The sequence below is a fragment of the Acanthaster planci genome, linkage group LG09 (genome assembly GCF_054643075.1).
Source record: "Acanthaster planci isolate LZ-2023a linkage group LG09, COTS_SCS, whole genome shotgun sequence".
Classification (NCBI taxonomy): domain Eukaryota; kingdom Metazoa; phylum Echinodermata; class Asteroidea; order Valvatida; family Acanthasteridae; genus Acanthaster; species Acanthaster planci.
The window spans coordinates 11,299,050-11,326,519 of record NC_141785.1 but is presented as its reverse complement, the minus strand read 5'-3'; the positions used below and the strand labels follow the sequence as shown (position 1 = coordinate 11,326,519).

General features: G+C 42.3%; 2 protein-coding genes across 7 annotated transcripts in view; one reads left to right on the top strand and one right to left on the bottom strand.

Annotated features, from left to right (window-relative positions):
• Window positions 1-199: 199 nt before the first annotated feature.
• LOC110981968 (AP-2 complex subunit beta-like) lies at window positions 200-18,567 on the bottom strand. Of its 2 annotated transcripts, XM_022240038.2 has the most exons (19): window positions 18,433-18,567; window positions 15,528-15,696; window positions 15,233-15,368; window positions 14,389-14,634; window positions 13,538-13,662; window positions 13,141-13,276; window positions 12,299-12,453; window positions 11,238-11,454; window positions 10,511-10,689; window positions 9,821-10,022; window positions 8,774-9,030; window positions 7,689-7,938; window positions 7,316-7,414; window positions 6,438-6,583; window positions 5,719-5,933; window positions 4,539-4,568; window positions 2,997-3,080; window positions 2,148-2,302; window positions 200-1,519 (listed from the first exon to the last, which is right to left on the bottom strand). In XM_022240038.2, exons 2-19 carry the CDS (start codon window positions 15,668-15,670, stop codon window positions 1,445-1,447), a joined length of 2,850 nt encoding a protein of 949 aa, XP_022095730.1. In that variant the 5' UTR covers window positions 15,671-15,696; window positions 18,433-18,567; the 3' UTR covers window positions 200-1,444. The 2 variants fall into 2 exon arrangements, with proteins under 2 accessions (XP_022095730.1, XP_086997094.1); XM_087140968.1 differs by lacking the exon at window positions 4,539-4,568 and having other exon boundaries at window positions 18,433-18,566.
• Window positions 18,568-18,599: 32 nt separating this feature from the next.
• Window positions 18,600-27,470, top strand: part of LOC147798134 (peroxisome assembly protein 12-like) — an 80,775-nt gene continuing 71,904 nt past the window's right edge. For 2 of the 5 annotated variants that reach the window (XM_087140975.1, XM_087140978.1), the window contains exons 1-7: window positions 18,600-18,707; window positions 19,770-19,926; window positions 21,179-21,287; window positions 22,453-22,574; window positions 23,139-23,285; window positions 25,867-25,942; window positions 26,701-26,779. In XM_087140975.1, coding sequence (XP_086997101.1) covers window positions 19,804-19,926; window positions 21,179-21,287; window positions 22,453-22,574; window positions 23,139-23,285; window positions 25,867-25,942; window positions 26,701-26,779 — 656 coding nt within the window. In that variant the 5' untranslated portion in view covers window positions 18,600-18,707; window positions 19,770-19,803. Of the gene's footprint in view, window positions 18,708-18,763; window positions 18,959-19,769; window positions 19,927-21,178; window positions 21,288-22,452; window positions 22,575-23,138; window positions 23,286-25,866; window positions 25,943-26,700; window positions 26,780-27,470 lie in introns of those variants that run through there. The other 3 variants (XM_087140979.1, XM_087140977.1, XM_087140976.1) reach the window with 3 other exon arrangements.

Genomic DNA, 27,470 nt, shown 5'->3' with positions numbered 1-27,470 from the left:
GTGTTACTGGAGGTTGTGGTGATAATTCGTAACTTATGAACACATGAAAGGGTATAGTTTCTCAACAAATACTGCAAATCTCCCCCCCCCCGTCGTGAGATGGTCCGGTAAAAAAGTGGCTCTTTCAGGGCAGATGTCTTGCAAAACAGATGACCAATGAACGAACCGGAATGAACAGGTGCAAAACAGGAAGACAATATGAGTTCAAATATTTGATTTATTTATTGAACTTTAAAGGTTTCAGATACATCAAATTTACTACACTAAGCATACTAAAATGCATTTGCCTGAAAAAAAAGTTCTTTGGATTATGCCAAAACACGAGAGAGCTTGAATTTAAGAAACCCACAATTCCAACATAGAAGCAACCTACATTACTGTACTTGATCGTGTCTAATATGAGCAGACATGTGCACGAACCTATCGCACTGTGCCGTGGAACATGGCAAAGGAGTTACATACAAGAATCAATACATCACCTGTATAATATTTCGCACGTCATACATCGGGAATGGGTTATGTTGCACAAGCTACATGCTGACACCCTGTGCTCAAGAGTCAAAGGAGGGGTGTCCAGACATAGGAATGACCATGGAATGACTGACCATGTACTAATAATGGGGGGGGGGAACACCAATCCTGCCCAAAAATATGTGGACAGTTATGATTGTTGGTACACGCACATCCTTCTCGTTGTGCCCATAATGAACAGCATGAAAATCAAAAGTGTGTGATTTACATTTATTTGGTAAATACACCGGATTATTAGGCTAACAGCTAGCAATATGTATAAACTGTAAAAACAGAATATAGACCTACATAATTAATGTCGATCCTTGGCCGTAACTAGGTAACGGGGTGTACCCATGACTGTGGTTATGTGGCTTATACAAATAAATGAAACACACTGCAGTAAAGTTATTATCACACCAGTGTCGTCCTCATTGTTTCACTGTTACACATTTGAAAGATGTGAATACTTCTGTTCTCCACATCAAACAATTTCAACAAATTTGAAGTGAAACATTGGAGGACGACCCATGTGCAATGCAACTCCTAACAAGGTAAGTTTAGGTCGAGTATCAACAGCAGCACATGTACTGAATAAACTTCATGGGAACTTCCGTGTTTAATGAAGTGGGTCAGCAATTGTTTTGTTTTTACAGTTTCGCTGTAGATGCCATCATGATTAAAGGGTGCCTCATGATGCTACTGCCTCAAGCAGTATCTCCAAGACAGGGATCTGCGAGACCTAAGTGCTTGCCATCCTGGTAAGCAGAATGTACTGCTTTTTGCTAGCTGCCACTTTTCTTGTTGAACACAATGGGACAAAGATGCCTGTCGGCTCTTTTTTTGTAAGTAAGAATTGTACCGAGAGACCAAAGGACAGGCAAACGGAATGATAGATACATGTTGGTATGTTGACTGTCATGAAAAGATTCCCTCAGTTCTGCAGGATGGCCTTGTAGCTTGTGTTAACCAGGCTGGCAAATTCCACTTTCCTGCACTTTATGGAGAGCTGCAAGAAAAAGACAAACAAGAAATGACTTCAAAGTAGATGATTCTTCCATCTATCGGGTCCAAACATCGACATCAAAGCAAGACCCAACCCGGAAATGTCATCAACAAAAATGAAAAGAAAATGGACTTTGTATGGGTTGAAAATGTTACGGGTTCCTACTTATGGAAAGACTTGTTCGGTATATTGTTTCTGAATGGTTCCTGGCTGATTTTGGCTTAGTATATGCATTTCCTGAGTAACAATTTCTTCCATGAAACTCCAGAGACGTTATAACTTATTCATAGGTTGGCCATGTTGAAATTGACAGTGCGGTTGCAATGAAGCAATACATGTATCATGAAACTGCTTTTTTATTACCTGTATACCCGGGCGAATAATTTCTAACTTGTGATTAAACATTCATTTATTGTTTTCAGCAAGATTTTAAAAAGCATTGAAAGGAAGGCTTTGAATGCATGCCAATCATAAAATAGTCTGGCACCATCCAAATCAACAGCTGACAATTCAGACAAACAGATTCAGGGACCAAGATTAAAAACTGATTGGCTTCCTTGTGAATCGGGTCTAGTGCAGTTGGTGCCCAGCCTTTAAGTTGCCGATTGCTGTGGATGCCTCCGCAACTCACCGTAGCCGAGGGATTACCGGGCTGCATCTTCAGCTCCATCATGATGAAAATGTTGTTGGCCAGCCTCAGGGATTGGTACAGCATGTCCTGGCCGTCCAGGTTGCGCTGGGCCACCGTGTAGACATTGTTTGCTTTCAGTTTCTGGACTGCCTCATCTGTCGGGGGTGAAAGCAGTTGGACGGACGATGATTGTGGTGAAGCAGGACTTTCCTTGTTTGCCCAAGGTTCCAAACGCACTCCAAATACTGATGGACTGGGTTTTGGTATTGCAATTTATTTACAGTTTTCCTCCTGCCTCTGGAGGCAAACCTGCCTCACCTGTTTCCCTTCTAATTTCTTGGGGCTAGCACGCAACACTGCAGCAGGCTCTTTGAAGGTGTCCTTTAATACCAACACAACCATTCAGCAAGAGGCTACAGATTTGACTAAAATGACTCTTAATTTGGACTCGAGTCCTATTCGATTTAAATGCCTTTCAGATTATAATGAACGAATCCACAAGTCTGACCACTGTGATTGGCGGAAATCCCAAGTCTTGACTACTTTGGTGGAAATTCTGTATATATTATTCAACATCAAGTTGTTCGTATGCAAATATGAGTAACTATGTACATATCACTGACAAGGGGTCTGGTTGGCTTATCCATCAAGTCGGACTTACTGACTCGTGACACGTTGTACAATCTTTGACGTTGACATCGGATATCGCGGAAAAGCTATCAAATGAGGGCACCTTATAAGAAGTTATGCGAGTGGCCAAACGCAATGACCGTGTACTGTGTATGTGAAAGGATGGCTGACTGGGGAAGAGCGACGTAAGTCCGACTTGATTCAAGTCTATATACCTACCTGCTGACACGTGGACTTCAATGGGAAACTGCACCTCAAAAGCAGCAGGGAGGTTCTTCCACTCAGTCAAGAAATCACGCCTCTCTGTAAAGATCACCACAGAAACAACAATCATCATTACATGTAGACTGCACACCCAGTACGCGTGCAAGACCCTCGGGTCTTTAAGGGGAACATTTCACCGAAAATGTGAACTGAACGGGGGGAAGGAAGAGGGGGAGAGGGCAACCCAATCAGGCACCAATGCACACAGCAAGACCAGTTCCAGAACAGACTGAAGGGCTTGCTTCACACCAACACAGCAACCATCTCTGTCTTTCACTTCCACTGGGTATACACAGAAAGGCAGCGTAACTAGCAAAGTGTCTCAGCCACCCAGGCAGATCAGAACCCACAACGTAGATTATCGTACAGCTTTTGAGTTGGACTCTTAGATAACTGAGCTGCCATCGTTTCACGACTCTTCTTGACATGGAATGAACTTAATTGAAATCTAGTTCTGGGAGTCCACACGCATCACGTACAGTACATGTGATGTACACCATGTACATGTACATTACTGAAGCAATTACATAGGACCTTGGGGTTAGTAACTCAGTAAAATTGGAAAAGGCAAATTACAATAAAAGCAATAATATATCAAAACCACAAATCTCAGAAAACACAAGAAAAGAAACAAGAAGCACGTGTGCTTCTTCAAAGGAACATGAGAAGGTATGAACAACAGAGGATGTGAACGTAAGTTGTGGTCCAGATCCTTACCAAGGTCAGAGGGAATACTGCTACAGGTTTCTGCATATATTCAATATTCTTTTACAGGATTTGGTAATTTGTCTTCTGGTGCACAAGATAAGCAAATTTTATTATTAGTTATTAATTCCCCCCCAAATTGCTATTTTTATAAGAAGCCGATACGTGTATGCCCCTCAAGACACTTTTGAGAACACACAATTTCCAGAGATTTGTGTTAATGACTGGTGAACTATACTCACACAAAATAATCCTGGGCTACAGACAATGTGCTCTGAGTCAACAGGTTAACAAGCAAATCACACTCGCTTACAAACCAACCACTTTGAAATACATTCTTGTATACCGTACGTAACCAAATGATGTTATTTCATGCTTGCCGTATAAAATCAAACATTAATGAATCTACCAGGCAGCAATAGATTTGTTCATAAAATATATAAGATATTACACTGTGACATGCGAGAAAGTTGATGGCAGACTTGACTTGACAGCAACGAAAGTTTGCTTTAAACACAATTCAACTTCCTAATTAATCAAGAATTCTACAGCTTGGGACAGGGGGAAAAAACCCAATTCAAAACAAAAATATAAACAAAAAGAACCTATGCTAATGTCATAGTAGTCAAAACTATCATGTATTAAATTTCACCAGGAATCTACTTTTCTGAGTGCTCATGAAATTGAGCTGGGAGATCTACGTAAAGTAAGGGTGTTAGGGACAGGGCTTAAATTTACCAAGGGGTAACAGAAGGGGGCAGCAGAGGGTGGAACTTGGGATTTTATGGTTACCTTTGGCATCATCCTGGTCATTCATACCTTCTACTTGCAAAGCAGCGAACAAAATAAAGCGACAACAAAAAACATGATCTAGCAAGTGAACAATGAAACACATTCATGAAGAAGACTGCCATTTTAAAAGGAGTAAACAGCAAAGCTTAGATCACTCAAACCGAAATAAAGTGAGGAAAAATTAGCAATAAAGATCGGCAGGAGAATTTGCAAGCCAAAAGCATCCACGTTAGCATCAAAGTCCATTCCTGAACCCCTGGACTTGTTTTTTTTTTAACTAGTAGGAATTTCAGCTACAAGGTAAACAGCAAACTCCAACGAGGCAGTGGTAAATGGAACCGTCTTCATGCATTACCAAAACTGGACCACCAAGCAAAAAGGAAAACTAATGCCGACCGAGGTGTTGGCCAGAGAGGTATCTGGGCATGTGCTGGACACCCCGGGGGCTATTTATGACATCGTATTTTATAATATATTTAATCTGCAACGACATGCAAATTTGCAATGGGCCAAGTTCGGTATTCCAACGTTGCATGCCTAGAGTTTAGTCTGCCTGAGGTCATTGGGGGAACAGCAGTACACACACGATCAAAGTTTGCCCTGTCGACACGGTCATCGCAGACTCGCACATGCGCTTTGTTCTCAAATGACTTTCCTTTGGGAAACACCAAACTGGTTTGTTTAGATGTGCTGTTTTTTTCAGGTCAAGACAAAAACCAAGACACCCAGAAACCCAAATACAAAGGCCTTAAGAGTGACATGCCTTTACAGTACAAACTCTGTCCAAATCACACAGAACCACTTTGGGCCCAAACTGGTTCTGCATGATTTTGCTCACTGAGAGTGCTTGCAGTGTCTCCTTTTTTCGGGGGGGGGGGGGAAGGGAACCAGGGGAGCACCTAAATATCAAAGTCCACAGCAGTTCAGCCATCCTTTGACTGCAAGGATCTCACACAGTGTTACAATGCATCAACAGACTGACAGGGCCTGCTCGCATTTATTTCTGAATAATCAACAGAATAGTTCCAGGACTTCTCCCTTCTCCCGGAACAAAACTCCTCTAGCGTTACAATTAGACAAATGACAGCTGCGGTAATGTGACCGGAAACCTGATAATGGTCCAATCACTACAGATTTGGGTCTTTCATCACTTTGGTATTAAGAAGACCAGTGGGCTTACCCATCTCTCCCGATTCCACGAACATCACGTTGAAGGGAACCTGACAACTGAAGTACAGGACATCGATGTTGTTCTTGACGGCCACCTGCAGGGTAAGAAGGGGTTCCATCTGCTGGATTGGACCATTGGTGTTGAGCGGCAAGGTCACATCCAGGCTTTGGTTCATGTTGAGGGGGCTAGCGATGGACAAGGGCTGTGCCGGGATCAGGCCAAAGCTGTGGCAAGAAATAACACTTATCAGCTGTAGATAAATAACAAGTACACAATGAAATGTGTAATTTTCAAATGCAGCTATTCTCACATAATACTTTGATCCTTGGAGCTTCACTGCCACTTGCCTGATCTGTAGACCTTTAATGCACCCCCTTTCCTAACACACACAAAGAGAGCTCTACCTGCACAAGTGTGACGGTGTCATAAATGAGGGGAATACATGTTCTGAATGGTAGCTACTGTGGGGGCCCAACAAAATTGTTTGGACTCTCCAAAAATCCTGACCACTCAAAAGATTTCAAATATAAAAAGAGTATTCCCTACAACTTGGAACCTTCTTGGGTGCATATACTTCTTCCAGAGTTGTGGGGCTATACAGAAGTCCTACAAAAGTAGATGTAGGGAGAGTCTTGAGTTCTCCAAGCCCTGTTCAAATTTTCCTGTCCAATGAAAAATCTGTCCCACTGTGCTTTCCTGGCCAGACAGAGTGAGGACTTGGAACCCACCTGTTCTTGTTGAGCTGTATGGCAAACTGACTCATCTGCTGCATGGCTTTGTTGGTGAAGGTCAAATCCATGCAGATTTGGCCCTGCCGACGAGCAAAGGTGCCGCCAATCTCCAGGCCCTTGCCTTTCGCTGCTGGTAGCCACACCTATGGCCAGAGACCATGGGAAGAAATGAGGATTATCACAGGACTGCCAACACAAATGGGCCTCTTCCTAATTGATGGGAGTACTTCAAAGCCCTGGGAGAAACTTCAAGCACCTGGGGAAAAGCATCAAGTATCTTCAACGACACTAACTTTCCCAAATTCTCCATGCGCTAGTGGAGGATTTCCAAGGATTGTGGCTGTGTGGCAAATGTGTGTGGCAGATATCAAAGAACAGATTGCGTCAAGGTCTTATGACAAACCTTGTGTTTACAGTCCTTGGCTCTAGTAACCCCCGGTATGTCATACCCCGACACATGATTTTGACTTATGACATGATCTGTGACAGACTTCTCATGGTCTCTGGAGAACAGTAGTTTTACTTTATTATACTTTACTTTTCATTTTAAGTAATGTTGTAATGTAAAGTTTAATTGATATATTTGTTAATCGTAATGTAAATTTGAAGTGTTTTTGGCCTTTGGCCACCGTGATTCAAATTTAATAAACCACAATAAATAAATAAATAAATAATCCTACCAAGCTAATTTATGTTCCTCATTCTCGTCAGTCCCTCCAGATGCTGTTGTCATTGCCTTTGAAGTGACATATTAAAGAGGCACCCGTACATGTAACTTCTGGAGCAAAGAGTCTCATACTCATTTAGTCTCGACCACAACGTGGGCTTCACAGTAGAAAATCCTATTGTTAGTCTGGAAACTAAATGTCACTCACCGACTTGGGCTCAACGTACATTCCAGTTCCCATGCCGGGGCCGCTGGCTAGGCTGAAGATGTCACCCAGAGCACCCAAGTTACCTCCTCCCATGACGGGCTATGGTAAGGCAAGAGAATGTAACATGAGAAATCCTACAAACTTGCTTGGGACTGGGAAGCCGCACAGTGGTTTTTATACTTTCTAATTGGAGTAAACAATGTAGTTCAATTTTTTTTTTTTTAATTCTATTTGTAATCGACCCCTGCAATTTAGCATGTAGAGTAATAAACTAGCAATAGTACTATAATAGCGTTTGTAAAGAAACAAGGTAATAGTGTTTCATGTAAGAGAGCCTCAGCTGCCGATGCACGATCCAAACAAAGCTTCTCACCACTGTGTCCAGGCTACCACCCAGCAGGTCCAGCCCGGCCGACATCTCCGGCTGCGACTGCAGCTGCGGCTGCAGCTGTGGCTGCATCGGGGCGCCACCGTAGGCGGGCATGGCAGCAGCGCCGGCGGGGGGGCCCAGGTCCATCCCCAGCAGGTCACCGATGAGATCGCCCTGGCTGGGCTGGGGGATGACCTGGGGTGCTGGAACAGGGGCCGCGGCCGTCTCGCTCTCCGGGGAAGTAGAACCAGAGCTGTTCACCGGTGTAGAGGGATGGGGAGGGGGGGAGGCGAGGGGTAAAAAATTTAGTAGGAGCAAGTTCCTTGATATTTCCTTGGGGTGGGAGTTACAATGTAAAAGCATAAAGTCAGGTTGGCAGAGTGGTTCTTTCCTCGTTGTTCACCTCTGCCGCTTGGTCAACGTGAGGATTGGGTTTTCAGGCCCTACCCAATTCCACGGGTTTAACCCAGAGTATTCTTCTGGGATTTTTCTCCGACCTGTAAAACTGCCTGTCATTGTCTTCTCTCTACAGGTTTCTTCAGGCTTATGAGTTACAGTCCCTGGGGCACTATTGTGGAATCCTTGGTTTGATTCCCAGAAATGCTTGATTCTTGATGCCCCTTGAAATTTAGTGGAATGAATGTGTTTGTGGCTTTCCGCACTATGCATGACTTTGGAGGACTAACAGGCCTACAAACTACCAGGTCTGCTCTTTCTGCTACACAGTTGTATCCTTGTGGGTAACACTATGGCTGGCAGTCAGTACAAAAACAATGTGAGCATTATTTGCTACATGTTAAAGACTCTCCTGCACCCATCATGACACCAAATAAGAAACACCATACTACTAAATACAATATGAAAATACCACCCTCTTTAAAAGTAATAAGGCACAGTGTACATTCTGAGGCCAAATCTGACGCCAATGAAGAGTGATTTTTCGACCAAGTTTTGCCTCTCATAGTAATAGTAGGTAAAATGGGAGGGGATTTATACAAAAGTTAGAAGCCATGTTCTACTGAGACAAACACAGAGCTTCCATTATGCAACAACTTGCCTGTATTTTCTATACACTTGGCAAGGCTTACCCTGGAGCCCGCGTAGGCAACACCCTCCTAGTAGCATTACGACCCTCCACGAATGCACTGGGCGGCTTGTGATAGACGGAGGCCAGGCTGCCGATGTAGCAGATGAGCTCATCCAGTAGGGTGGGCTCAATCAGGTCGGTCTCCTCCGAGATCAGGGGCTTGTTGGCCAGCACTACGTCCTTAGCCGCGGCCGGGTCCGTGGAGAGGAGACGCCAGTAGATGTAGCCGCGGTCGCGCAGGTCGGGGTTGTCACTGTCCTGTGGGAAGTTGGTGGGGGGGTAGGTTAATGCAGCATGAGATTCAGTAATTAGTCATGGCATGGAATAGTCTGGTGCCTTATTTGCCATTCTTGCCAATGCGAATATGGATTAGTTGGTCCTGGGTGCTTGATGACGGGTACTTGCCAAGTGTCTTCTCAAAAATGATGCGATTTTAAACGATGGTGTCTCAAGTCTGGAGAATTCAGAGAGGATGAGATGCAAGCTGGGAGATGGTCAAACTCAAAAGAAAAAGCCTAAAATCTGAAGGCCTCCCACAATAAACCTTTTTCCTGTGATGTCATAATCGTGCTGGACCGCGATATGTTGTGATGGTAATGAGTGCATAGTGTTGTGATGGTAATCTACTTATTCAAGATTAAACTAGTCAAGCATGCAGCGTTTGCACGTCCACTTGTATGTGGTTGAAGCTGCCCGTAGGCATATATGTGATCATCGTAGCCAAGGCGGTCCACACGTGGTGGTATTGTTTACATTTTAGCGCAATCCAGTGACGTGGGTAAAAAGGTCTATATGAGCCTTAAGGTTATTCTTTTCCGTCATTTTGTGTTTTGTTTCAGTTAGGAAGAACAAACGGAACATTTCATTTTGACTGATCACTCAGAATCACATTCTTATGAAAATGGCTATAATGTGGGTAGAAAATACCGAAGGTTCCTTATAATTTGCATTTTGAAAGATTCATTTTAAGGCATTTAAATCCACAGTAATTCTAGCGACTTGCAACTCATTCTGTCACAAATGTTCCTATTCATCAATGGCACTTTACCTGCGTGGCCAGACTGAGGACTTGCTGCACCAGCTCCTGGGTGTCCGTGGGCCGCTTCAGGAACAGCTTGACGATGGCGGTCAGTAGCTGCAGTTGTACCTGGGTGTTCTCGTCATGGAACCCCTCCAGGAAGCTCTCCAGGAGTTCGTCTGCATTGTCGATGCGCTCGGCGTACTCACCGATGATCCAGATCATGGAGGCTCTGGGGATGAGCGATAAGGTTTAAAGGGTGCTTCAGAGAACAGATCAACTGGCATGTTTTTGTGAGGTTGAAAAGGTCAGAAAAAGGTTGAAAAAAGATTTCCATGAAGGCATAAAAGGGTGCAGACCAATATCATAAAAGTGTTTTACACTACTAAAAGTGGCACTGTAGTTTACAAATATGGCATGGTTTGAGGTGGATAGTTGTTGTAATCTCTTGACGTAAATAAAGCTTATCACATCAAATTTGAAAAAGGAGTCAATATCCTGCTGAATTTCATCACAACTGTTTCCAACTGTAAGATTTCAGTACGTTTTTTGTTGTACTCTTGAAGAATTTTGCTGAAACCAAGAGGGTGCGAAGAAAACACCTGAAATTTAACATCTCAAAAATATATTTTATCTCATCCTTTGTGTGCTCATATACAACCGCAGTGTGTCTGTGGGACCCAAGATTCAGGCCAAAGCTATGGCGCGACATTTCCTCACCTTGCCTCTGGCTCATCCAATGTGTCAAGATTCTCACAGAGAGTGGCGATGATGCTCTCATACTTGTTGGGATACTTCCGGAATATGTCCTTGATGACCACGATGGCTTCCTGGACCACATAGTTGACCTTGGTCTGAATGAGATCCAGGAGGGTGCTGACGCAGCGTTCAGCAGATTGCTAAAGGGATTAAAGACAAGTCATACTCGCTTACATGATTCCTGAGTAACTGTTACTTTTCTGCAGCCTTGAAAAAGCCTAACACATGCTGACTAAAATGTTCAAGACTTATAGACCATTCACTTTATGCCTTTGCAAATGTTTGTTTGTGAGGAATGTAAACAAAGATGGAAATACATGCTAAACGGACGAAGTGTCTTTATCATTAAAATTCATTTGGGTATTGACTCTGTACGGAGCTTAAGAAGTTGGTTTCAGATTTGGAGTCAGGCACAAGATTAGAAGTTCCTTTCTTAACACAAGACCAACTGAGCCAACACAAAATACAACAGTACAGTTAAAATTTCCTATGGCCCCGAGGATACCTACAAAAAATCATGGCACTTTCAGCAGCGGGGGAAATCTAGCAAATAATGTTTAACAAATACAACACACATGTATCTTAGAAAGAAAGTTTTCCATTTGTCTTATCTGTGAGAACTCGACAAGCAAGAGTGTAAATCACACATGATCCTTGGGTTGTCAATCTAGTCGCTTATTATCCTCACCTCAATTTTGATGGCACAGCGACCGATGGCCCGCACTGACTTGCGTACAAAATCGACGTCCACCTCGGTGGCATACTCCTTCAGTTCGGCCAGCACCTGCGCAATGTTCCCCTGGGCAGCCAGACGGATCATGATGTCCAGCTTCTCCAACTTGACATAGATGGGATCGTTGTACTTGACAAAGAACACCTTCATCTCCTGCTTCAGAATCTCTGGTCTGTTTGGGTCAAGTATGAGAGAGAGATTTCAGCGATGATCCAATGATGTATACAGCAGGTTGAGTTATTAACTTATCTTTAGTGGCCAAGAGTAAGAACCTGTAAGTTTGAATCTTGCCTGGTCTCCAAGTGTGCGAGGATCAACCTCTCCAAACTTACATAGAAATGCCACACATCTGTAGCAACCAAGAGCCTTGATTAAATACCGTGGTGCAAAGTCAGACAGCATGGAATGAAAGCTCTCAATTGCTGAATTAACATTTCTTGTTTCCACATCCAAAATATGTATGAAACATTTCACCCTTCCAGACCCTCCAAATGCCTAAGGTTACACACTCCCAGCAGCCTAGATGTGTGCATGTGCGATGAATATGAAGTATGCAGTACAGTTTACATAGTTCTGTTGTGAAACATTACCCCAAGCCTTCTCAGCTTGCTTACCTGGATTTGCTTAATTTTGCTGGATAGAATACTGTAGAGCCAGCTACTTTAATGAGGCACTTACATGTATATGTCTCAAGTTTGAGTGAGCAATCCGCTCCGAGCAGGAACAAAAGAGGGCGTGTCTTGAAAAGGAAATTGACAGTCCTTTGGTACTCACGCACTGCATAGGTGCACAAGTTTATGTGCGCTCGAGTACGCCCAACGGTTTTAGTCTAGAATGTGTGGTCTTCGTGTGCACGCCAAACACGTGCAAGAACCCGGTTGGAAAAATTAGTACCATCTGTCTTTTTTTCGCGGGTGAGGGTGCACTTCAGCTCGGGGTGGATAGAATATGCGACCAATATTGCGCAAGAGGATAGTCTTCTGGTGGATTAAGAACGGTTCCATGCAGACTCTTACCTCTTCTGCACTATCAGGTTGATGTTCCTGAGGGCGACGTACTGCACCTCGGGCTCGGCAGACAGCAGAGTGACCAGGGGTGGAGCCAGCTTCCTGGTCAGGGTGGTGAGGTACTCGCCTTCTACTGGCATCATCTCCATGAACTTCATCAGTACCTGGAAGATCAGACGACAGAGGGATGCACCATTCTGGGCACGCTATCACAGCACGCTCATGGAACAGCAATGCAGTCACACCCAAAACACTGTACAAACTTTGGACAGTGCAGTACCCTCGTGTATTTGGTGCTATAAGTAGCATTCTTTTTTTGAGGGGGGGACAGGGTTTCTGTGGGTATCTGTTCCCTGTGACACTGTTGAGGTACTTTAAGCAGCATCTCAAAGGCTGGACCCCTGAAGAATGTTTTCATGGAAACAGCTTATTTTTTACTTAGGAACACCCACTTTTCATTTAACTAAGAACGCATGTTCCAGAATGGGTGAGTGGTCAATACCGTCGCGTGCTAAGCTTGGGAACACCGCTTACCATTAGGAACAAGGCCAATTCCCAAAGTTAATTTCAATAGTGTTCCATAGAGCGACAATCCACTCAAAACAGGAACATTTTTACTTGCGAGATATTCTCTTCGTGTCTTTACTTATTTTAATTACTGATTTTTTAAAAGGTAACACTGACTATTACAATTTTACCAAGTATGACGTGCCTGTTTGACAGGTTAGTGCTTACTAAGTTAAATCTACAGTTTTTGGACGGCGCTGTGTGCCTGAAGCTAACTGTTAGTCAAAAGAGCAGATCCAAACTGAGGTCAAGAGAAGGTATGGACTTAACTGACTTTTACCCACCTTGACAGCTGAGAGTACCACAGCGGCGTTGGCGTGGGCCAGCCGAGGGGTGACCCGCTCACAGATGCTCTGGGCCTCTCGGTCATCCTTAGGGGTGTAGTTGGACAAGGAGTCCAGGATAAAGATCTGACCCCATCTGCAGAGAGGTGTTAATGATCGTTTGATTCCAAAATTGGATCAGACTTCTTGGCATCACACACAAAAAACTTACAAGCAAAAAGGAAAAGTCTAAATGTGGAAAAGTTATTGACAATGCAAAAAAGTGAACAATTTTCAGAGAGTAATGATGATTGAAACGGAATTTAGGATTAGCAGAAACAGTAAATGAATATTGACAAAACAGACAATGATAGCTTTTGAAGAGTTAGACATCACATCACTCTGGAAGTAGACTTACTCTGTGCACTCATTCAGTGCAGTCAACAGCTTATTGATGGTCTGGGGGTTCAGGTCAAAGAGGGTCGTACCAGTGGGCGAGGCATCGTTGATCTCAGAGAGTGCCGCAACAGCATTAGCAACCACCTGCCAAGAATTCCAGGGTAATGATTTCTGAATAATTCACAAAACCTAAAACGAAAACTGCCTCTTTGGGAATCTTATGGATGGTGCTCACAAAATGCCCTTTTCTAGGACTGTCTTTTACCCCTGGTATCCAAGGGTTATGGAGTGATTATTTCATCTTTCTTGGATTTGAATCAGAAGTATATGTAGGAGTGGTGAAAGTGACTTTCATCTTTTTCCACTCACATTTATTGAAAGAGCAAATACAGGATGGCAATCAGTTCGCACATGAAAAATCTGCCTGACTGAAACATTCAATCTTTCTCAGAATGCAAATTAGACCAGCAGTGAGACTTCCAAGATAAAAATAGATAAATTCAAGATATCTAGGTACACAGCTTGGTGAATAGGGAGCAAGAACATTTGGAAAATTAAAGCTTCCAAATGCACTGCTCTAGTTTATTCCTCCGCCCACTAAAAGGACAATTGGTGTTTCTGTGGTTTTGTTCCTGCTCTTGTGCAAGTTGAATCTTGATATAAGTTTATAGTCCTTTTATCCCAAGATGATCTATGGTTGCAAAATAAAGTACTACAGTCTTTCACAGGTTTTTAATTTCACTAAAACTGCAACACAAACACAACTGGAAGTCAGTCCCATGGCATGAATAATGTGTGCTGTATTCTACATACTCCTTCAGCGGGCAGTACAGAATCCTCGCCATGAGGGGGTCGAAGACCCTAACCTACCATTGGGTTGGACGCTGTCAGCAGGTCGCGAAGCTGGTCGATGAAGCCTTGATCCTCCACCAGCTGCGGGTTGATGTCGTACAGCTTGGCCACGCACACCGCCGCCGTCTTCTGCACATAGGGGTCCTCGTCCTTGAGGCACTTGCGCAGCGGGTCGCAGAGGTAGGCCGTGATCTTGTCCACCCGGATGCAGCCCATGGTGCGCACGGCCAAGGCGCGGATCAGGGGGTTGGTGTCCTCGCAGTCCTGGGTCAAGATGATAGGGAAACAGGGCACTTTGATAAGGCATACCTCCAACTGGTATACATGTATCAGGATAAGAATACTTACAAAACTCCATACGTTCACAGGCATGCAAATGGGCGTTAAATTAAGAGAAAAAAGGGGGAATTTGAATACTCATAAGAGTTTATACCATATTTTCAATTTGCAATGGCTGTAAAAAGAACAAGTGGAGTAAAAAAAAAGAAAAAAAATTAGTTGATCAGAAAATAAGTTGCATGCCTGCTTTCAGAGTGCTTGCCTTGAGCAGTCACACTAACTTACCTGTGCCTTCAAAATTTGTATCATTCAATGAAGTTCATTCATCCTTAAAGTTGCAACAGCAAAAAACAGATGTCAATATTGGTGCTGGAAACACTCATCTCTAATCATGCAGAAATAAGACTACAGGACTGATCTTTACAATCCACTGTGCGACTCGGAGAAGTCTTGGAATCTGCATCTTTGGCCGTATCTCATTTGGGCAGTTTTGCCCATGATTAAGAATGATCACAGGAGTCCGCTCATACCAAAATCCCAAGCCACGGTCCAATTAGTCAACCAGGGAAGAGCCGTGACTTACCTTGACAAACGTGTTGACGGCCATGATAGCCATATCTGGCTGGCTCTTGGCATAGTTCATCAGGTACAGGTACACCAGCTTCTTGAGTTCCAGGTTGTCTGTCTGCATGCAGTTCACCACATCAGGAAACAGCGAGCTGTGACAAGATGGTACATCTTGATTAAAAAGTCACTGAGGGGCTCGGTTTCTGATCTCTTCCTGTTTAAACCATCACTATTTCTTCTGAGAAGTAAAATAAATGTGAATAAAATATAAGGTTTGGAGGATTTTCATTTAGATCAGCTGAGATCTTTACCTGACATCTTTACCCACGGTCATGCTGGCTATGACCTTCTTGACAGCTTCCTTCTTCTTCTCTTTCTTATCGCTGTTGAGATCTGCCTTCAACTCATAGATCTCACCCTTCTTGGTGGTGGTGAAGTACTTGGAGTCCGTCATCTTGTCCTGTGATCCCTATTCTTCACCTGTACATGTTCAAGATAAAAAACAGGAAACTCTATTCTCACGTGTAAGTGGGCATGTACTTTTTTCTTAAAACGGGGTGGCTATAATTACAGTAACTGTCATGCGACTTCCAAATTCTACAGCATGCCCTTGAACAAATACTGTGCCAATCTACATCTATGTAAAGTTTCAATTGCCACATATCAACGTGGTATGCTGGCCCAATTGGTATGCATGCTCTATAGTAAGTTCATCATTCTGGGTTGCCCAGCTCCATGTCTTTTTTTCAGTTTTGTTTCTTTATCTTTTCCGTCATATTGTACGTTTACTTTCCATATAGATCTATCTCCTAGGACACCATTTTTTTCAAGAAAAATTAAGCCTACAACTGTGTATTTAACACCAACAGGTGCATGTGCTCACAGCATGCAAATGCTCCATATACCCCTACATATTGATCAAAGTGTTTTCAACGCTTCAAATACAATGCAGCTAATGTGGAATATGGAAATATGAAGACCACAAAGCCAATGAAAGTGGCAATCTATAGGAAGTGAAATCATTTGAGAGAGACCTAACATCCATGACCGCATAGACCTTTTTCGCCCACATCACTGGATTGGGCTAAATGTAAACAATTCCACCATGTGTGGACCACCGAGGTCACGGCGATCGCCTCATATTGCTACGGGCAGCTTCAACCACATACAAGCACACGTGTGAATGCTGCATGCTCGACCAATTTATCTTGAATTAAGTATATTACCATCGCAACACTATCCACCCATTACCATAACAACACATCGTGGTCCAGCACGATTGTGACATCACAGGAAAAGGTCTATATTTGCCAGGTCCTTTATCTCGCTGTTGAATGCAATCTTTGAAAGTGCGCAAATTTAAAATATGCACACCCAATTTGTAAATTTTGCACATCCACAGATATTGCCATAAAAATTGTTAGGATACATGAACCACAGGCAACAGTCGTACTTAAAAGAGACTGACATACACTACACATTTGGCATGATTTTGTTGAGCCTGTTTCATGTGACGTGTGTGCGCCGCATGTTGAGTGTGGCATGTACTTGTGGGACCAGGGTACGGTAGCGCATGCATCACATCGGCTGGCCATGAGAAATTTCACCATTCAAGCGTATTGATCAATACTGCCATGTGAGAGCAATTAAATTCTCCTGAGGACGTTTCATTTTGACTTTGCTTCCCTCTGCAAAAAATTCCTTGTGCGAGCAATTCAATTCCCATTGATTTTTAAAACAGGAAAGTCTTAGAGCCTTATATGATTTAATCAGGAATATATTTGCAAAGGATCCCAGACAAAATAAATAACAATCAGGGAATATAAGGAATTTGCAACGACCCCCAAAACTACTAGTTTGTACTGGAATCCTAGCTTCTACTCAAACGCTAACCATCAAAGATTGCACTCAACATTATCTGTGCAGATTTAAAATATGCGCAACCTAATAAAAATTGCTCAAGAAAAATTGCACAAGTTGCACAAATTTAAAATTTGTGCACTTTCAAAGATTGCGCTGAACATCACCACTAAGGCCTACTTTGAAAACCAATCAGACTTTATCATCTGATCATGCTGACAATACTGCGTGTAGGCCTAGGTCATGTAGGTAGCGAAATTAGGGACTCTTCAACTACACGTTCATTGATGTTAAGCCTAACGTGCATGACCATACAGTTGCCAGGTCCCTAATTTTGCCATCAGACATGAATATAGCCTGAATAGGCCAAGGTGATGAAATTAGCTAACTCGCAACTATGCTATGGTCATGCACATTAGGACCGGTTCCCCCTAGAACAGGGGTTCCTGATCATCCGGCATGCTCCCACAATCGCCTGCTGTACTCCGAGTCCCACAAACCCCCACAGTTCAGGGGTTGTTGTAGGGCCTGCATTGTAATCTGCAGGCCTTAATAATACTTTTCTTTTTCTTCTTTGGTAGACTCACTGGGGGTTTAGGCCTAGCTAGGATTTCATTTTGAAATTCAGGGAAATAAAGTCTGAGAATAAGGAGATCCATTTGTTGTAAGCTGGTCTGGTTCCCATTTCTAATGCACCAGAATGGTGCAACAAAAGTAGACGGAAACCTGTCTAAATTTCCTAAACTACACGTAGGCCCTAGGGGAGCACTCCACCAAATGGTTGTATTTCTGCACGTGAGCTCATTAATATGTTGTGATCCCATGGGGTTTTACAATAAGACATGCCATAATCAGGAGGCATCATAGATATATTTCTGTAATAAGTCCCGAATTTGGGACTGATAGTTTCCAGTTCGGGGTATTTCTTTCACAAAAAGCTCCAAATTGCGGGCCTATTTTTGGATAGAAGTGGGCGGTTACATTCAGAAATGAGAGCTTAGTTTTTCGTGGCTAACCCTCATCAGCCCATGAAATTGAAACGAAAATTATCTTCTGGCCATAATCTTGAATTTCCAGTAAAAAAACGGAGGCCAACCTCTTCACGAGAGTCAACAGGCGGCGCTATTTCGGTCAGATTTTGCACTGTTTTCTATGGGCGCGTATTTGGTGTAGTACATCCTAGGCCTATGCTTGCCTTCACTAAGTATGTAAAACCTAACTTGGGAAGTGGGCGGTTACAGTGCACAGCTACACACGCTACTTTCGGTCAAAACTGAATTAAGAATACAGCACAGTGGGGGCTTTGTTCGATAAAAAAACAACACTTATTTGTGAAAAGCTATATATGAAACTTACGTAAAGCAAGACTTGCCAAACAAAGGACAATTTTTCGGAAGACGGACGATTACTTGGGCAAATTCACTTCTGACTGTCGGCGTAAGACAAGATGGCGCTCCCCACGACGATCACCCAGCATGCATTTCCACTGGTCCCTTGAAGTATTCTCACACAAAAAACCGTACAAATCACGGATACCAGTATGTACGCACTAAAATCGTCTGCCACCGAAAAACATGCAACAATTGCAAGAAGCAGTTTTAAATTTATTTTTTAAAATAAATAGATCACAGGTAGGCTATGATAACTATAATAAAAATTTTGGGAAACGCAGTGGAAACAGTATTATGTCATCTTTTGCATTCAGCCAGCTGGTGCTTGGCGTTTCAAACACCAAACCATCCTCCATGACCGAACTATGAGATCGAGACCGTGATAAGCGTTCGTGGGGCATGTGTTTTATTCCTCAATGGCCTAGGCCTGTCCTTCCACTTATCATTTTTTTCACTTTTCTATTGGTATTATAGTAAAACAACTCGAGCAGGTAAAAAAGCGCCTATGTCAGCCTCGTTTGTTGGTGTAGTCAGTTAGGGTACCCCCTAGCCCTCCCACTGTTGAGAGAGAGAATAGCCAGGCCTACAGTACAGGCTACGTCATGCATGCCATGTATGATGTAGTAGGCTTATACTGCATTAGCCCAGCATGCCAAGGCTGGACGTTGTCTTCAGTTCATTACAACTGACATAGTATGGTCAGGGAGTCCACCTGGGCTATAATTATATGGCATGTACGGAAACCACTACTAGACTAGTCCGACTCCGAGATGCTCGTAGTAACTTTAGCTTGGACGCTACAAAAAAGGCGATTTGTAGGGTCCAAGTTACTCGAACCATACTAGGACACTACTAATTTTCCCTGCAGTGACCTGCATGTAGGCCTTGTATTTGTAAAGTAGTCTGATAGTAGGCAAGTATTAGCCATCTGAAAGTAATAAAATGTCCTAAACAGTTTTGAGTCTAAAAGTAAATGTCATATTTAACAGTGAAAAATATTGTAGGCCTATATACACGTAGGCCTATGCAGAAAACACTTCAAATTTTTCAGACCAGTGTCATAGGATTTGATCTGCATATGGAATTTTTCCCAGCTTTTGTGTTCTTTTCCCAGGCATTGCATTTTTTAAGCTTCTCAGAGGTAGATTATTTTTCATAAAAATTCGAAGAAGTGCAACAGAAATACAGGAAAACGATGCAACTACATGTATATGTGGGAGAAGCAGTCTACATGTAATTGTATAAAGGACATTTCTTTTACAAATAAATGAAATTTCAGTGATCAATTCTCTTTTGCATTAGCGATTTATGCAGGTTTATACAGTCCGGCACAATCATGGCAGAATATGGTGCCCACTTGACTTCAGCCACCGCCAGTGACAGGCCGTCATTTTTTGAAGTGTTGGCCCAAGAGAGTTTGATGGCTACACTCAGACCAGCATTGAAATACTTGATCAAGGTGATTTGGGTTTGTTTTTTGTTATGTCATTGTTTTGTTTCTTACCTAATCTTTGGAAAGATTACATCCATCCGGCAAATATGAGAATACTTTGTGTTCTATTGCCATATATGGTATTATTATTTTTTTTAATCATTATTGGTTCATTTCAATTGAATTTGAAGTGAATGGCTAAATCAGTCAATTTTGCTTTAATGAACCTATAAACATTGGAAGACTTTATCAAATTCCACAATACAAAGTTAAAATATGTTTAGTTTTAAATAAATAAGTTAATTAAAAATAGATAATTAACAGAGACTACCATGAATTTACTTTCAAAGGGCGCACTAAAGGGAATTTTAAAGGATCATCCGTACGTGCTCACCATATACCCAAGTGCAATTTCAAATTTTCAACTGACCAGTTATAGTGGATTGAACAAGGTACTTGTCAAGGGGAGTGGGGGCTGTGTTTTACTTATTTTAAATGTTGCTGGTTTCAGCACTTGTCGTATTTTTAGGAGGCCAGTTAATTAAAAATTCAGCATTACATGTATTTGTGTTTGTCTTTTAAGTTATGCCTTATATTTAGGTAGTTATATTTGAATCTGTTTGCTTCCCCTAGCTCAGTGGCAAATGCTACGCAGATATCTTTACTATGTTGCTATAGGGTACATAAATTCAATTTATCAAGGGCCTCTTAATATGACCTATGGGTTGAACCCAGAATAATTCTAAGGCACGCTTCTAGACTTTGGAATCCATCGTTTTTTCTTTTCTTTTTGTAGTTAGCCTGGCATTCCATACTGGCCCAGCATACTCTAATATAGTAATAAGATAATGTCCCAGTGTCCTAGAGGAATAAATGTCTCAGCCGATTTTGCAAAATGGTCAGGGCTTATAATAAACAGTGACACAGGGCGCAATTTATTCCAAATTGACCCATTAGTCTTGGGGAGTGGGGCAACAGTAGCTTGCCTCCCCTGACTGGGGATGATCCCTTGCTGATAAGAACACTGTAGTTCAACACAGAACAAGATTCGCATCAGAATCAAATTATGGGTGCAGTAGCCATCAAGGGTGCCCTCTACATGCTATTATCACTTGCTTTCATTCCAATACAGATTCGATTGGGATTTTCAGGAATTCTGGTTAAGATTAGTGCAGTTGACTTCAGTGCATTAGATCATAAGTGATTTATTCTAGTGACCCCAAACTCCTCCTGGCTGAGTGCCCCTAAATTAATCATTCTCTTTGTGTCTGTTGTTCAGATTCTGGCAGATCACAATCCAGTCCAATATGGTGTCCTCTACAGATACTCTGGTGAAATCTACTCATCACTGGATCTTCTACTGCAGCATCATTTCTTGAGTACAAGAAGTAAGGCCCTCTTGTTGGTATTTCTGCGTTATCAATGCACCCCACATGTATTGTGAAGCATGTCTTTTTTGAAAGTAAAGATCGCATGAATTTGTGGAATGGATAAACCAGTTGATGAATTTGATTGGAATCAGGTGCAAAGCATAAATTCGTATGTAGATATTAGGAAAAAAAACACAGACAGCATAAAAGGTTCCAACTAACAGATGTTGGTCGTGGAGCCTTTTATACAGTGCTAAATACATAGTTACTTTGCTAATTACTCAAGGTTATTGCCAAAGTTACAGTAGAGTCACCTAGCGTGGTGCACTTTGAGGTTTCCCTCAACATTCCTCATGCATTGTTGTCAAACCTCTTCACTGAAAAAGTTCAAATTTATTCAGTTAAATGATGGTACTATTAACTTCAAAATGCATGCTGTTGAAGTTTGGTGAACGATTTCAGTGTTGTGAGATTTTGTCTGAAATTCAAAAATGGTGGGGTCCAGAAATTGGACAGAAATTCGGCTTGAGTGTTCCCTAACGTGGCACACTTGAACAAATCTAAAAAATCCCACATTACCATGTAAGAATTTCACTAAAGTAGATAAATTCTGGTAAATCATAACCAGTGTTGTATTCGAGTCCATCACAAGTCCTTTCACAAATCCCTTCACAAGTCCAGTCACAAGTCCAGTCTCAAGTCCAGTCACAAGTCCCTTCATAAGTCCAGTCACAAGTCCCTTCACAAGGCCAGTCACAGTCACAAGCAACAGGATGAAAAATGACAAAGGAATACTCTTGTCACAGCTCATTTAAATAGTTTTTGAATTTGCATAAGACTGAATGACTTCTGATGGACTTCTGATGGACTTGTGATGGACTTGTGATAGACTCAAATACAACACTGATCATTACCTTCACTCACATACCAAACTACTTGTACAAGAATATATGCAAATCATTTTTTTGGGGGGGGAGCATTTTAGGGGGCAATTAAAAATATTGTTCTAGCAAGGACGTGGAGACAACAAATCAAAGTGCACCAAGTTTATAGGGTACAGCAACATTTTCAATATTTATACCTACTTGACCAAGTTTAAAAACTTTGAAGTCAGTTTGGCAGTTAATAAGTTAAAGTCTCAAGCGTTGATACCTTCTAAGCTTCAGCTGTTTGATTTTCCAAGGTGCATCTTTTGCTGAGAATTTCTACAGTCTGAAGCGAGTTCCTGCAGTTGTTACAGATCCTCCTCAGAGCACCACACAAGGCCTTCAGGCATGGCAGCATGTTAGATCTCTGCTGTGTCTGGTATGTCAGTGCTTCATGGCAGATTCTCTGCTCCTTAGTTACTTTTGTACACCATCTCAGAAGATGAAGAGCCCAGGGGAAGCAGTTGGAAACTGAAGAAGCCAAATGGGCTAATCACACTTCTGTGCGGAAGGGAGAAGAGAAACTTAGATCATCCCCAAAGAAGTGTGTAAAGTAAGAACAGCAAATGAGCAGAAGAGATGAAAGAAAAAGCAAAATATCTGGAAAAATTTAAAAATAGAATGTTGTGATAAGTAGAAAAGAGGGAAACCTCATGAGGAGCGTGCAACATAGGAAGCTGCAAGGAAAGAGACAAATGAAAACTGAAGCAAGTCTTTCAGTTCAGCATGCATGCTTGAGGAAAAGAAGAACGCATTTTTCACAAATGCATGTATATGTAGTCTGCCAATTTTATGTCCATCTTAAGACAGACTGTCCCATTGTATGGCATTGAAAAGCAGCATTGCATAGCTTGCAGTCCAAACTGTGCTGATAAATTCTGTAAACGGGTGTCTATTGATAAACTCACATGAGGTGTCACAAAATATTTGCACACTCTTCCAGGTACTGGTACCATACCTGAAGCTGAAACTAGAGGCTTTGTTTGAGAGGTGGCGAGACGAGGCTCTAGACAGGCCACAGTGGCAGGAACGTCATAGACTGCGCAGGATATTCATGGCTGTGTTCCCATTCATACATATGACCTGGGAGGTGAGATATGCATGGTCTTACTTTGTGAGGCCTTTTAGTCGCAAGTCAACACAAGTCAGTCACAAGTCGTTCAATCCTGAGTCAACTCACAAGCTATTTAAATGAACTTTGACTTAGCATTAATTTTTCATAGTTCAGCTCGTTAAGTTCTAGCCTGAAATGAGAACTGACTTACAAATTGACTTGTGGGCTGAGGCCAGATATAAAATTGAATCTCTGGGTACATGTCAATTTCAAGCTTGCGAGTCAACTTTTTTCCTGTGGTAGCTACAACAGGGCCCATTACCACACTGCCTCAAAATTTTTGTGGGCACAGCTCGACCTCGTACTCAGGGTGATGAGTCTGGATGAGATTGTTGTTGAACAAATGAACGTAGATCATGGGTACAAGGTTGTTGCTGGCTGATCAACAGCCATGGCGGCCAGTCACACAACATGATGACATGTGCTGTGAGCGATGGGCAGATGAAGAGCGCCAAGGAATGAAGAAAGGCGACAAGGGTAAATGGTGGAAGACACTGAGATATAGACAGATCCAAGAAGACGCCATTCCTGCGGGGCCGTCACACTCGTGCACAGATTTAACTTGAGCAAGTGCGCATATTTTGGCAAGTCACAACACCCTATTGGTCTGAGGTCTGAGAGAAATCCAACGCGCCCGCATACCACCTGCATGGGCACAGGATGGCCCTGTGGTAATGGTTTCTCACTCTGGTCACCAGATTAGTCTTTAGATACAAAGAGCAAAGTACATGTACGTGTAGTACCCACTTCAATTTGTCTGTACAAAACAAGCTTTGAAAAAAAGAAAAAGCAAAACAAATACCTGCATCGCTGCATCAATTCTAGAACTACGGTCTACTGGAGACTTACTTTTTTGGGCGGCCTTCATTACTCGTTATTGACTTGTGATTAACTCTATTCCAACTGTGGATTTTAAAGTCCGGTATCTTGAAATATTATCTGGAGGCATGAGGACCAACCTTGACCTTGCCAGAGCCAGCAGAGTGCAGCACAAGTCTAGTGCACCTTGTTGCACTGGGCAATCAACAGCGGCCCATTAAAACTGGCCATGCTGAGATAGTGGGAGTCAGTCCCATGGGGCAGTGCCACTCTAGAATCTTATGGTGACTGGCAACCATAGACTTGGAGGCCTTCTAGACATATGCAAGCAGATGCATGTGATGGGATTTTCAGCCACAGCACCCGGGAGGGTTAGGGCTAAACTGTTAAGAGGAAATGACAGAGAAGATAGATTGTGGCTTGGAACGCCCCATCAACAATCACGCATGCTGGTGTTATCCTCTTGGAAGGTGAAGGTTTAGGATACAGATACGAGTGCTTTGAACCCTTAGGATTTGAATGGCAGCATTTCCTCCACAGTGAGTGCATAAGTGGATGGAAATACTGATCAGCAAAGAGTCCTTTATTAACCACTTGCCAATGATGTTATTTTTTAGCCAATTGTCGACTTCTGGAAAAGGCAAGATACAGGCATCAATTTCAATGTACACCAATCATTTATACATTTTTTCCATACTGTTTCTGCAACCTCATAATTTTTAATACTCTGGGTTGCACCTAAGTTAGCTTTATTTGCCGTCACAATAAACAGTGCACATTGACAAGAGACTCTTTCTATTTCAACACCTGAACTTCTCAAGTATCTTACTGTATGTGTGTTCAAAACAAACAGGACAGGAACAGATGGAACGTCTAATCTGCTAGCTGTGCATGTGTATACAGGTGGCCTTCCCATGTTTATATGTCCTCTATTGCCAAGTATTAATGAGCCACAATTGTGCTGCACAAACACCCATCCATTTACCTGTGTAAATCCATTGTTATTCATACACAGAAATTCAAACTTAAAAGCACATGTGTGCTAACAATTTAAAAAGCTGCCAAGTCCAGTAATGCTGGGGTCCGGGTGTTGAACTTTTCTTATAAGGTACCGCTACTCTGAGGGATTGAAGGCCCCTCTTCATAACACGACAGCCCTGTATTACGAATGGCTCCTGTAAGCGGTCGCATCGTATTTTCTCCAGTGTTATACTTGTGTCCATCACAAAATGAACTTTAAGAAAGGCATTATTTTGTCTTTGTTCACCTTGTCACCAGTTATGACTGGTCTTGTGAAGGGACTTGCGACTGGACTTGTGATGGACTCGACAGCAGCTCTGATTTGTTCAGAGTTTGGGCTTCCATTTAAAAATTGTATGCTGTTGATTAAAGTCTGTGCTATTTGTTTAAAGTGTGTTGTTTGTTGGTGGGAAGTTTTTTAGCCATACTTAAATTGCGCACACCCCAGCTTCTCACGAAAGACCATACCGTCCAGAGAACTTGGTCATTCATGGTCAGTGCATCCCATTCCAAGCACCTGTTAACCTGTTCAGGGATGCAGTGAGTTTCCACTAAGGGGACATTGTTATTCTAAAAGCATGTCATCCCTTTTTCACCAAATCAAACACTGCACTTACAGGAAGTACTGACTAACACTCACTGTGCCAATTTGTAGTATCTGTATCCAGGTCGATTTTTGTCACCAACAATTTTGTTTTTATATTTGTTTATAATACAGAGCACCCTCTTCCTATATCAGCTGAGGTATTTGTTCCACAAATCAGACTGTCATTCGCCGTTCCTGAAACTTGCAGGTCATGTATAACTCATTAAATCTCTTCAGCTGTTTCTGTTCATTTCTATGTTTGTATTAGTCATAACGCATGATGATGCAGTTCATTTTCATATGATCTCATGCTAGCTTGTACCGTTCCCCAGAAATTTTTTTGGGGGGAGGCGGACTCCTTTTGTTCTAGTGGGAATGGGGGAAGAATTTCGGGGGGGGAGGGAAGCAGTCATCAGTTACAAAACTGGTGGGAGGGGGTAGATTTTGAGTTTTGTTCAAAGTTGTGATTTTCATCCCTTTCATGTATTTTGTATTTCTTTCACTTGTTGTCATCATTTTTTCCCATTATTATTTTCACCCTTTTCCATAGGAGAGGTAAAAGCACCCATCTTGCCCCCTTCCTCACGATGCCCCCGTGGGGCTTTTGTGGGCTTTATTGTAAATTCACTGACATGTCACTAGTTCTGCTTTAATTTGAGATTTATTGTCTTCAGGTTGCATCGTGCTCAGAAAACGTACCCAGGTTTGCGCTTAGTGCAGCTGTTCTGTGAACATTACACCTATCAGACAAAATTCTAATAGAACTGAAACTCTAGAATGGCTTTAAAATCCCTCCAAAAGTGTAACGGTATCTGATTTTTTAATTTGAAGTTTTATCTTGTTATTTGTATGTTTTATTTGCCTTACTCCATATTTCCTAATTATAAACCTGATACAAGCTGAGCCTTTTCAAGATGAGTGAGACATCTTGGATTATATTTGGCAATAAATTTATCGGTTTGACAGGTGTGAGATTGAAGTACATGAGCAAAGAGGACATCATGGAGCAAATGCAGGGATCAGTCATGCAAACAGATATGAGCAGGTGAGTTTTGGAGAAGTAAGAGTCAAATTTTTGTGGACCTCTCAAAGTGGGGACAGAAAGGCTCAGCCCTCTTTCAGATCTGTGGAAAACTTTGCATGAAAGCTCTTTGATTTTTCTTATTTCTTGCAAGGAGATCTGTTACAGATTTTCACCTGCTCCTAATACCATGTACTTGCAGGTCTTGCAGGTCGAAGAAGCTTTGGAAGAAGGCAAACAAAAATATAGCAGTTATTTTGCAAGTAGATGTTTGATGGGAACCAACAACTTGCTTTGGCTAGAGCCTTGGGCAGTCCCCTTCTATCTCAAACTCTCTTTTTTCAGAGGTACTCTTTCTAAATCAGACCCTTCCTGCGTGCATGCATAGGTACAAATTAGTTTTCTCACATGCTACAGGAGGTTCATAGCCTAGTGATTTGGGTTTGAAACTCCCGAATCTCGGGTCTGGGGTTTGAATCCAGCAGGTGAATATGCGCTGACCATGGGAGAAAAAGCTTTTTACTCCCACCGGTGTCTCTCCACCCTGGGGTTGTGGTGGCTGTTGTGTTTGATTAGCCATTTGCACCTGAAATGGCAGCATTGAGCCATGTACTCCTCAGGGAGCTTAGATGGTTTTAGGAATGTTTATTATGAGGAGTGATAAAATGATGTAGTGCCTTGAATGCCAGTAATGGTGGATATTTTATTATAAACA

What these genes read in the sequence shown, in the direction of transcription:
- LOC110981968 (XM_022240038.2), bottom strand. Translation starts at nt 15,670, where the DNA reads ATGACGGACTCCAAGTACTTCACCACCACCAAGAAGGGTGAGATCTAT. An exon ending in TGAAGTCCACGTGTCAGCAG is followed by an intron (nt 2,303 to 2,996) that starts GTAGGTATATAG and finishes CACCCCCGACAG; the next exon opens with ATGAGGCAGTCCAGAAACTG. An exon ending in CCGGTAATCCCTCGGCTACG is followed by an intron (nt 1,520 to 2,147) that starts GTGAGTTGCGGA and finishes TTTTTCTTGCAG; the next exon opens with CTCTCCATAAAGTGCAGGAA.